Here is a 12207-nt window from a genome sequence, read left to right as displayed (position 1 = left end):
TAAGCGTATGAGAGAGTTTTGCGATTCGAACATCGTCTACCGAGCATTACCAATACCAATTTAGAAACCTGATTTTGACCATACTTTTCAAAACCTAGTTCGGTCTTCTATTCTTAAATGAAATTAAATGTCGTTAATTTAATAAGGATATATAATTCGTTACCTGTTTTACAGACAAATTGATGAGTCTTTGCATTGTCTTAAGCAATTTCTTCACGCAGATGAAAATTCGTCGTGATTGTATATTATTATTTGTGTATACATTAATGTGTGTCCGCTATTTATATGTGCGTCAAAAGAAAGAAATTTAGATTATTTTAGAATTATTTTTAATATGTATGAGAGAGATCTTCCTTTAGAGTAGGCAAATAAATATCAGGTAATTCTTCAGTATCACTTTGCTTATTTGGCTTTTTATATATTATCACCAGAATTAAGAAGCATAAATTGGATTGGGATAATGTTAGAATTTTAGTCAGAGAACAATCGTTATTTAAAAGAAGAATTTCTGAGATGATACATATAAAAAGCCAAATAAGTGATATAATTAATAGTTTATAAAGAATAAAATACATTGTATGTTTCTTAAAATTATATATATCAAAAAGATGTGTATTAATTATAGAAAATATATAATTTGAAAAATAAACGAAAATTAAAAATTGTATTTTTTGGATAATCAAAAAGTATTCGTACAGTCAAGAAATTTAGCTTCTAAAATCAGAAATACAAGCGAAGCTTGGTTGTTTATGTTAGAACAGAATGTATTTATTATATAAAATTGCTAATTAATGTTGATTTTCTACAAATAAGACTTTTTTAATAAAAATTTCATTGTATGAATCCTTTTTGCTCTCACTTATATTCATAGATTGTTTATACAAACGACACGTAAAACATTTTAAATTATTTTATTTACATTATTGTGAACACGATCTAGATGTAGATTATCATATTTCACGCTGGATAACTCTGATTATATAAATGTTGCCGCCGACAAAAATTATTATTTTATACAATAGTACGATGGATTACATAACAATATCATAGATTCAGGAATTTTTCATTCGTTAATTTCCATTGATATTTCACATAAATTTAACTGTGTATAGTAATGAAATTCACATTCAAAAATTCTCAAAAAGAGGTTAAATTAATAAATATGAAAAAAATTATAGTTTTTTTTAATACAAAGTAGCCTACATTTAAGTATTTTTAATTGCATGTCTTATTCTAACGCGTTATAACATATATATATATATATATATATATATATATATATCAATAATATATATGAATAATATATATGAATAAAACTAGCAAGAGTAATACAGGGTTGGCCATATTCGACGGAAAGATGTTTTTTTTTTCAATCATGGGAAAGAGATGTTAGATCGAGTAATGACGTTTCCCATGATTGAAAAAAAAAACATCTTTCCGTCGAATATGGCCAACCCTGTACTTATTGACACGCAACTTCACGATTAAACGACCGTTTATAATCTTTATAAGGTTTATAAATCGACTATAATTATATTTGGTCAGTTTTAAACTTATTTTTAAACTATATATAATCTCAAAAAACTGTTCAGAATGATAAATATTTGTTCAACTTATATTTTTTTTAAGAACTTTAACTTGCATTTTGACTTTAGCTATGACACTTGGATTTACGAATTCGGGATAATCTGTATATAACACCGTATATAACACACTTAAATTTTTATGCCAAGTATAAATTACGTAATTTTTTACCTTGTTTCCTTTTTAGCGTCTGCTTGATTGAACATCCATGCATATCGGTCAGGGGCTTATATTTTATGCAAAGAAACGGCCTGTATAACAAATGACTTGTTACAAATGATAAATTTATCACTTTCATTGTCTTGCTTTTATTTACATACACAGACATTCTTATATTACGAATGTGTGCTTGTGACTTCTTCAATATATTTAATAGATCATTAATTATTATCGAATACTTTTCATAATTCTCTCTAATTAAATCTAACTTTCAAATTTTATGGATTGTTCTTGATAATATCAAATATGTTTTATAAAATTTTCAATTGCTGTAAATCAAGAAATATATAAATATTCTTTAGTGCATCTAATATATCCATTAATTTGCGTAAGTCTAATGCGCCTATTTTTATGTGTATATATGTTTAGATAATGTCTTGAATAATTTATATTTTTTACTAATGCATTTATATCTATCAGGAGTATTAGAAATACAAAAATATTTCAAACATTTCTACCATGAAAAATATTCAGCAACTTAATAAAATATACTAAAAATCAGGGTTGGTAAAGATTAATGTTTTTTTTTTAAGAATAAAACTGTAATGTATTTTTTCTTAAATAATTTTTAATGCTTCAAATATACTTTGAAATGTTTTTGTATTTCTAATACTCCTGATAGATATAAATGCATTAGTAAAAAATATAAATTATTCAAGACATTATCTAAACATATATACACATAAAAATAGGCGCATTAGACTTACGCAAATACTATAAAAAACATATTTAAAACATATTAAAAACATCATAAATAAATGAAAGAATAAAGGGCTATGAGCCTAAAAATCAAACAATAAAATAACAATCTACATTAAACGGTTAAAAAATAAAATAAACAATGTCATGAAATTAAAAAAACGTGAAATATAATTTAAAAATCAGTAAGTGAACAAGAACAAACGTTTCGATTCCTGTTGGATCATTTTCAATGTGAAGACAAAATAAAAATGGATATAACGTAGATAAAATATATATAAATTAAATAAAATTTGCATAAGGACGCAATATCAACTATAAAACTCGCTCCAAATTGAGAGAAAACCAAATAAACGATTGTAGTTAATACCAAGATCTTATAAATGTTGTTTATAAGATTTCCTGCGATGATTGTGAAGCGAGTTATGTTGATCAGACAAAATGAATCTTTACCTGAAACCTACTCACAGATTATCCAATCTCTTTCTCCTTTTTAATTGCTTTCCTTCTTTTATTTATCTTTTTCCCTACTTTCTCTTCCCTCTACTTTATTTTCTCCTTCTTATGTTCCCCTTCTTTTTTAGTTTTCTATTTCAACCTTCCTGTCTTTACATGTCATATTTCACTTTATCTCTTAGCTTCTTAGAGAGATGATCAATTTTGATTCCCGTCGCATTGTCTAATTGATAAATACCAGTTTGACACATATACTAAGGTATTTATTCTTATTTTATTGTACTAAACTCATTATACATATACAACGGTTTCTTACTCTTTCTCTATCGACATTAATAATTCTTTTGTACATGTCTCATAATATCAAAAATAATTTTCGCCTCTTTCTATTAATTTAATTTTATTATTTGCTTAAAAGTAATAAAAAAAGCTCTCTACTTACAAACAAAGGGTAATATAAAAGAAGGGCGAAGAGCCAATAACGTATAAAAGAATTGCAATTTAAATAAGCAAAACTAATACAAAAATTAAATTACAATTAAATACAATACTAATACAATTAAAATAAAACAAACGTTTCAACTCCAATCGAGTCATTTTCAATGCAATCTTACAATTCGCAAAGGTAACAAGCATCTAACTTACACGATGTCAAAAAACGAAATTAATTTTTCGTTTTTTGACATCGTGTAAGTCAGATGCTTGTTACCTTTGCGAATTTGCTTATAATAACTTATTAAATTAAAAAGACTATTTTATTGTATCACGAAATGGACCACATTTTATTTTTTTTCTCATTATGTATTATTGGACTCTTAACAGATTTACTAAGAATTTTCTTATGACTTTGTTAATTCTTGATAAAAATGACTCGCAGCGTATTACATAGAAAGAAGAAATTTTATATTAAGGAATGTATAAATTATATTTCACGTTTTTTTAATTTCATGACATTGTTTATTTTATTTTTTAACCGTTTAATGTAGATTGTTATTTTGTTGTTTGATTTTTAGGCTTGTAGCCCTTTATTCTTTCATTTATTTAAATTTATTGAGCCTTATTATTTTTATAATTTAAAAACATCAATTAAGCATGTTTTAAACATGTTTTTTATCAATCTTACGAAAAATACGTTTTTTGTATGATATTTACCATATATAATATTTAAAAAGATCTGTTCTCACCTCTGTGATAACATATTTTTATCGTGAGTTTACATAATATATCTTCACTGTAACAAATTATAATCAATATCCGCAGTCTTTCTTTGTTAAAGATTGTTATCGTAAGTAATATCGATCGTTGAAATATTTTATTTTCACACGCCATTAAATGACACAACAATAATTTCGCAAATTACTGTCAAAAGAAGAAAAAAAATGATTTTAAGTAATTTGTAAATCAGCATTATCTAACATTCTGATATTTATCGTGGAAAAACTCCACAGGTTTCGACCAAACCGTGAAGGTAGGAGCACTCATATAAGAAGTAAGCCGACGTGCGTTTCGATTTTATTCGTTCTTTTCAGCCTATCCTGAAAGAGCCATTCTTTTCCAATCGAGTACTACGGCACTATCAACCACGTCATGAGAAAAGCAATTTGTAAATATGTGTCCCTGGTGTGCATTCTCGTCGCCCTCGTTCACGGCGGGTAAGTGAAAGGACATGCTGACGACAAATTGACGAGATGTCATGAACCTACATTAATAAACGGAAGTCGTAATATTAATGCGTATATTAAGTAACATTTCCTTCTGTCGAGACAATGAAAAACGAAAGCTAGATTTTTACCTGCTTGGTTTTTTCATTAAATACTAAAAATAATATACAATGATAGTACGTAACATAATTTATGTATCTGATGAAGCAACATCCAGAATGCTGTTGAATTGTGTCGAATATTTAAACTATTCATTTTACTCGAGATGTTAGTCTAAGATAAAAATATTTCCACAAAAAATCAAAGTTAAAATATATATAACCATCCATCTTCCAGGAAATAAATATAATTAAAAAGAGAAACTGATTAAATTTTAATTAAAAAAGATCATTAAGTTGAATCATTCAATATTTCAAAATTTCAATCAACAGTTATAATTATTATTGAAAAATACATTCTTATTAAATTACAAATATTTTTTTTCAATAATTACCCGATACTTGTTTCACAAAAAATTCTGTATTAAATAAATTTCTTGTGGAAACTTTCCGCATGAATGCAGTAATGTATATATGAATTTGTATGAGAGAGAGAGAGAGAGAGAGAGAGAGAGAGAGAGAGAGAGAGAGCATTAAGGATTTTTATTTTTATCTAATAAGAATAGAAATTGTACGTTTCCTTTTCTACTTGTCTGTCCACATTGCTACTTACATATATCTAATTCTATTTATGAAAATTTGTCGACTAAGTCGTCTTTTTCCAGCAAACGAGAATGGATTAAAGTGGATTGAAATTTTTTTCTATCCAAACATATTTTATATATAAATAGCGAATACTTTTTTTGGATTCAATTGGATACAATTGAATTGAAAAACTGCATTTCTTATTCAAAATTTTGAATTGAACAGTATTCACAATGTATTGTGTGTGCACAGAAAAAACTAATATTATTTTTAGATTGAAAGGCATAGAGATATGCTCCATGCAATTCCTATAAATAAATAAAAATTCATTCAGGATTGAAAAACATTCATTTTAACGTTCAATATGTCGTGAATCAATATTTCTGAAAATCTGATCCATTTTAATTCATTTCAATCCATTCTCGTTTGCTGAATGAGATTAAAGGTAATCTACATTAAGTACAAAGGTAATCTAAACAGACATAAATCTAAATATTGAGTCATCTAAAAAATATCCGCGGTTTTTAGATGATCCAATATTTTAGAGATAGGCTAAGTCAAAATATTTATTTTAGAGATAATGTCTATCTCTAAATTCCGGATATTTGTGATATTCACATTAAATTGCTAATTATTTTTAATCAATGTTATTCATAATTGTAAACAAGATTGTACTTTTTCTCTTACATGAAATAATCTCATTTTTTAATCATTATCATTAAATAAACACTTCTCGTGTAAAGTGAAGGAAAAGAAACGAATGTTGCATGATCTTGAACGTGACAGATTATATACAAGTTTTATGTAACATTTCCATAATCTTTTCAACATACATTTCTATCTTTATAGAACATACATAGGCCTATAATTAAAGTATAGTACAGTGATGACAATATTAGTACATCAACGCGTGACACTGTAGAATATCTCGACTTGTTTATAGCGCATTAATATCATTATAATAAACATCAATCTATAAATACACGACATATTTTCCGTTTTAAATTTCAATATTCATCCAAAGTTTCTACGCTAAATTTACCATGTGTGTTCACAATCTAAAACTGTTCTTTTTAAATCAATGTTTAATGAAATTTTAAGCCTAATCAGCCATTAATTTAATTATCAAACCTGCGGTACCTTGTTTATGAAAAATTAAAATTAAACAAGAATTATTAAATTCTTATTATCTAAATATATAGAAGGAAGTAGAAATAACAATTAATACAATTAGAAATTTTATTATGAGTTATTCTACCAATCAATTTAAATACAAGTTACCAAAATGATAACTAAAAAGTCACTTTTCAAACATTATATTTACATGCAATTCATAATGTTTTTTATTTACAATTCATTTTGATATTTCGATTTGTTGTTTTGCTTGGAAATGGCGCTGATCAAACAAATCGGAGTGTGGCCTTAGTCGAGAGACCTTGTAATATAACGCGTTATCTTGATAACCCCACGCCTGTTACATTACGATACCCGTTGGCTGGAATCAAACAAACAATTTTATCGATACAGCTCAATCTTATTAATTAAATAGCCGTCGCCATATTTTATCGTTCAGTATCGTCGGGACGATTGCTGGTTATTTAAGGCAATCGATGTAATTAGCCATCCCTCCACTCAAGTTTAACCATCCGCTTCATTTTAACTTATTCCCCTTTGACTACTTGTCATTCGCTTCAGTTCCATTCGGTTCATCTGCGACGATCTATCGCATCGCCAACAATCGAACTTTCAACTGTTCAGCTGTGTTCAGCTTGCAACTGGTTTCAATACATACTTATATTCTTCAGACTCTAAGCAATGACGACGTAAATATTGGCCTGTTATATTTGTTTTGATATATCATGATAGATCCATCTCCCTTGCTCCTTCTGCACCTCTTTTTTTTGTAATAAAAACGTAAGAAATGCGAAAAAGTGCACACTGGTGCTTACAAGTATGGAAGAGTACAAAGAATGCATGTCACGTGAAAAAGTAGACGTACGTCTGTTCCGTTTAATTACGCTCCTTTCTTCTTTTTCTTCTTCTTTCCTAAATCTAAAATTGTCTCAGGATGTATAATACGAATATCGTAATCTGTTTGCAGGCAGGCGAGTAAAAATGTGAAAGTCGAAAAAGTAACAGATGCTTATGGCCTTTCCGAAGGCCCTCATTGGGACCATCGTACTCAAAAATTGTATTTTGTTGACATATACAATCAGTATATACGCAGGCTAGATCCCGCAACAGGTGTTGTGACCAGCGCATACATAGGTACATTTTTTCTTTTATTAGGGGGAGGTTAAATTAGAGTGACTTTTAAACATAATGGAGAGGAATAGTTGAATATGAAATAATCCATTTCATTATTGAACTTGTTTTGTTTTATTATATATTATTTTTAATCAATTATTAACAAACAAAAATCACAAAATCATACATTTGATTTACTAATTTACTTAATTTTTCTCTTAAAATTGTCAACTGATTCTTCGAAACTGAAAAATCTTAAATTTATAACACTATAGTCGCAGAAAATCTTTCTGTAACTTTCACCTCCAATTCCTTCTTTTCTGAAAGTAATTTCTTGTGAATAAGCATTAAGTAGTCCGTTTAAGCGATTTTAATTATTTTTGTTATTTAAAATTTAAGAGGCCACGACTTTCCTATCCCCCTTGGTTACACTCATGTTTCTTTATAAGCTTTTCTGTTTCACTGAATTTATAGCATTTATTTTAGAATTTATAAATTTCACAATTTTTTAGATCATGGGACTGTAGGAGTTGCTGTACCTGTGGATGACAGTGTTGACCAACTTATAGTGGGTTCAGGAAAAGATGTTATTCTTGTTACATGGGATGGAGAAAGCAATAAATCTAAGGTACCAGTCAAAGTGTTGTGTTCGGTCGATTCTCCTGAGGCTCAAACGAGAATTAATGATGGAAAAGTGGACTCGGCTGGAAGATTTTGGCTCGGTAAACTAAAAATATCACAAATAATAGAAATGCGATTTGTTCGCTTACGCCTAATATATATTTTCCATAGGTACTATGGGTAACGAAGTCAATGGACAGATAGCTCCCAATTTAGGAACATTATATCGCGTCGATGATGATCTTGAGCCAAAAAAGAAAATATCGCCTGTTACAATAAGTAATGGATTGGCATGGAATATTGAAGACGACACTTTGTATTATATTGATTCAACTCCTCGTCAGGTTGCAGCGTATGATTACAATCCGAATAATGGGACAATATGTAAGATATTAGATTTTCCATTTAAAATTATGTTATAAGCAAATGTGCAAAAGTATATCATATGTAACTGAAAATTACATCAACCATAAAGCATAAAATTTAAAAATATAATTTATTATTTATTTATGTATGTTTATAATTTATGTTTTAGCTAATAAGAGGATTGTATTTGATCTCAATAAGACTAATTTGAAAGGATTACCTGATGGAATGACTATAGATACAGATGGCAATCTTTGGATAGCATTATTTGGTGGATCTCGAGTAAGTATACAAAGTAACATTTAAAAATAAATGAATTATTATTTATAAAATTATAGAATTACCTCATGTAACAATATATGTATATAATTAAATTCTATTATAGTAATTTAATGATATGTATATAATTAGATATACAACATATATATATATATATATATATATATATATATATATAATTAAATTTTATTATAGTAATTGAATTTATTAAAATATTATTAGAATTCTTGTAATCTATGGAAAATTTATTCTAGGTTATTTGCGTGGATCCGAAAACAGAAAAAGTATTACGCGAAGTTGAGATTCCAACTGAAAACGTAACCAGTGTCGCATTCGGCGGTCCACTTCTAGATACTTTGTATGTGACCACATCTGGTTTCAATATAAGTGCAGAGCAACGACAAGCGACTCCTTACGCTGGTGCTATATTCGCGGTGACAGGTTTAGAAGTTCATGGACTACTTGCAAATTCATTTACGATAATGGATTAAAAGAGTAGGAATTTTACAAGAAATATCAAGAAATAGATATCTTCATATTTGCGAAAATGTACGTAATTTTTAAATTTTATATCGTGATGATCTTGAATCAAAAAAGGAAATATCGCCTGTTTACAATAAATAATGGATTGGTATGAAATTGAAGACGACACTTTGTATTATATTGATTCAGCTACTCGTCAAGTTGTAGCGTATGATTACAATCCGAATGAAATTGAATAAAAATTAAATACTACTCCTGAAAATAATTTTTTAGGTTCATTTGATTAGGTTGAAAAAACCGATATGTAATTAATTAAATTTCGATTTGTAAATATAGAATACCTTTTTAATATGGTTATATTATAGTTAGCAAGTTTTTTAATCATAACTTGTTTGCGTTTTCAGCAATGAATTGATAGATGCAGATCTATAACCATCTTGTAAAATTTTAATCTACATAAAAAAATTATAAGTCTATATACACTATAAGATTAAAATTTAATTGCAGAATAAATCGTAAAAACAAACGTGGTTATAAATTTAACAATTATAAAAAGAAGAGCATAAGAAACCACAGCACAAGTTGTAGTTTGTGATATTTAATTATTATTACATCAATTAAAACATTAAACGTTTCGGCCACAATCTGATCATCTTCAGTAAATTCATAATATTCTTAAGACGCAGATTTACATCTAGTTGACATTAAATTCAACCGTCGTATGTTGTAATTATATAAATGTGTTCATTCACATTTTCATTTATGAGAAGATGCTTCGTACAATAATGTTAAAACGCCCAAAGTCATATCACGAAAAGTGTAGAACAAGAATTTCGAAACATTTAATGTTTTAATTGATGTAATAATAATTAAATATTACAAACTACAACTTGTGCTGTGGTTTCTTATGCTTTTCTTTTTATACTTGTTTAATTACAAAGTTAAGTTACGAACTTGACTTGTATGTATATCTCTAAAACAAATATTATAATAAACAAATATACTTGTTGCCTTCTTATATGTTGTGGTATTGTTTTCAAAGCTGCAATTTTTTCCTCACAATTATGCAGAGTTGAATACAATTGTTTGAGAATCCTCATGTGCATTCCAGCTGACATATATTTCACTTTCAATTTTTCCTGAAATTTCCTGTATTAAATCATCTAACGTCTTCATTATTATTTCGTAGATATCTGTAAGATTACCAAAATTGTCAGTAAACTTTCAGCTTTAGGTCTGCATTCTTTTTGAAGACTGTTCTAGATTGTGCAAGCTTTACATCCGTGAAAGCCTTAAATTATCAATGTTCTGGATTGGTTTCGCTAATGCAATAAGTTAGAATGAAAAACAAACTATTCCTTTTATTTCAACTTATTGCACACAGTTGAAATATTTTTGAAAAAAAAAAAAAGAAAACAGATCTCTTAATAAGCTTGAAAAGCAGAGTCATAATCTCTGTAATCATACTCATCATTTTTTGAGAAGTTAAAATATAGTTTGTGTATCGTCTGATTAGTTGTCTTTGCTCGACATAATATGGACAGGTCTTTGATCTGAAACAATTCTATAGATGAAGTTAAACACTTTTAATGTGTAAATAATATAAAATCTTTCAGAAATTATATGAAAGTTCTTTGAATATAATAGGCAAAAGAAGAACTACAAGAGCATGCAAAAATCTTTGGTGCACTATCCAAATTACTTCTCGAGCCACTGTACAAGCACATTTCGTGGTATATGTGTCCACACGGGGTGTGAAAGATATCATCGAATGGTTCCAGTAACTCATTACATATCACGCACGCTATATACATTTTATATAGATTTATTGATAAAAAATCGGTTTTGTGAGTGAGAATTGGCTTAATAACAGATCTTAATCAATTTCACGATAAAAACATTAAAAATCCTATAACAGAAAATGCGATCAAATTCTCACTACAAAGAGTGTGATCAAAGTCCCACTGAGTTTACTGTATTTATAACGGTTTGAAATATGTAATCGCCACAATATACAATATATTAATAAGCGAATACAACGATCTCTCGCATTTAAAGTTGACTGCGCTAATTTTAAGTATTGAGCAATAACTGTATGTACAAATAAAAAATTAGAGATCTAAATTAATTTATATAAATAAATTAATATATTTAGACGAATTTTCTCATACCATAAACTGTTCACTATCATTAAGAATCTATACAAGGAGGGAGGTAAAAGATACAAATCGATTTAAACCACAGAGCACACATTTTTTTTCGAGTATATACTACGTATGCAACAAGGAATTACGTAACGAGTACTTTGGTACAATTGCGTTATCAGAAAGGACTACTATTACCTTATCGTCTTAAAATTCTACTTTTAAGTATTATATATAAAACTTGAGGAAAACAGAAAATTGACAAACGGTGAAACAAAGTTGTGTTAATAAGAGCTAGTAATTCGGAGTAATCTTTTTAATAGCAAATTTTAGTAAACTTAAGCATGTAAAGTTTAACACATATACACGTACAAATTGTTTTAGAAAACGCTTAGAAAGTTTATTTATTTATTGAAGCTAGTTACATTAAATCAGTGTACAGTACATATAAAAAAGTAATTATTATAAAATACATACGATAAAAAAATAACGTTTCCTTACGCAGAAATGCCTTAGTAGAATTAATGAAAAAACAATATGTTATTTTATTTGTCTGTGAGCATAATTAAATTGTACTTTTAATATTATAAAAAGATACGTACATATATAATAGAAATTGCGCATTATAATTAATGTAATGTTTTTTTTATCCTATCTAAATTTTATAAATATTTAATATGATTAATAATATTAGAATAACATATTTAATGAATTTTATTATCTACTCCTGTAAATTTATGTTCCTTAGAATATTTATACATATAT

At 27.6% G+C, this 12207-nt stretch overlaps 1 protein-coding gene across 2 annotated transcripts; it reads left to right on the top strand.

Moving 5' to 3' along the window:
* Window positions 1-4468: 4468 nt before the first annotated feature.
* On the top strand, window positions 4469-10316 carry LOC105154431 (regucalcin). 2 transcript variants are annotated; one of them, XM_011069951.2, is made up of 6 exons: window positions 4469-4610; window positions 7404-7570; window positions 8062-8271; window positions 8342-8554; window positions 8706-8818; window positions 9070-10316. In XM_011069951.2, the coding sequence occupies exons 1-6, from the start codon at window positions 4546-4548 to the stop codon at window positions 9304-9306; spliced, it is 1005 nt and encodes a 334-aa protein (XP_011068253.1). In that variant the 5' UTR covers window positions 4469-4545; the 3' UTR covers window positions 9307-10316. The 2 variants fall into 2 exon arrangements, with proteins under 2 accessions (XP_011068253.1, XP_011068254.1); XM_011069952.2 differs by lacking the exon at window positions 4469-4610 and adding an exon at window positions 6857-7125.
* Window positions 10317-12207: the final 1891 nt, after the last annotated feature.

This window comes from Acromyrmex echinatior, chromosome 7, assembly GCF_024713525.1.
Source record: "Acromyrmex echinatior isolate Ae372 chromosome 7, ASM2471352v2, whole genome shotgun sequence".
In the NCBI taxonomy this organism is placed as follows: Eukaryota; Metazoa; Arthropoda; class Insecta; order Hymenoptera; family Formicidae; genus Acromyrmex; species Acromyrmex echinatior.
This window is presented reverse-complemented; position numbering and strand designations above follow the sequence as displayed.

Excerpts from the sequence above, each read along its gene's own strand:
- LOC105154431 (XM_011069951.2), top strand. The coding sequence starts at position 4,546 with ATGAGAAAAGCAATTTGTAAATATGTGTCCCTGGTGTGCATTCTCGTC. Across the intron at positions 4,611-7,403 it reads GTCGCCCTCGTTCACGGCGG|GCAGGCGAGTAAAAATGTGA; the intron begins GTAAGTGAAAGG and ends ATCTGTTTGCAG. Across the intron at positions 8,819-9,069 it reads CATTATTTGGTGGATCTCGA|GTTATTTGCGTGGATCCGAA; the intron begins GTAAGTATACAA and ends AATTTATTCTAG.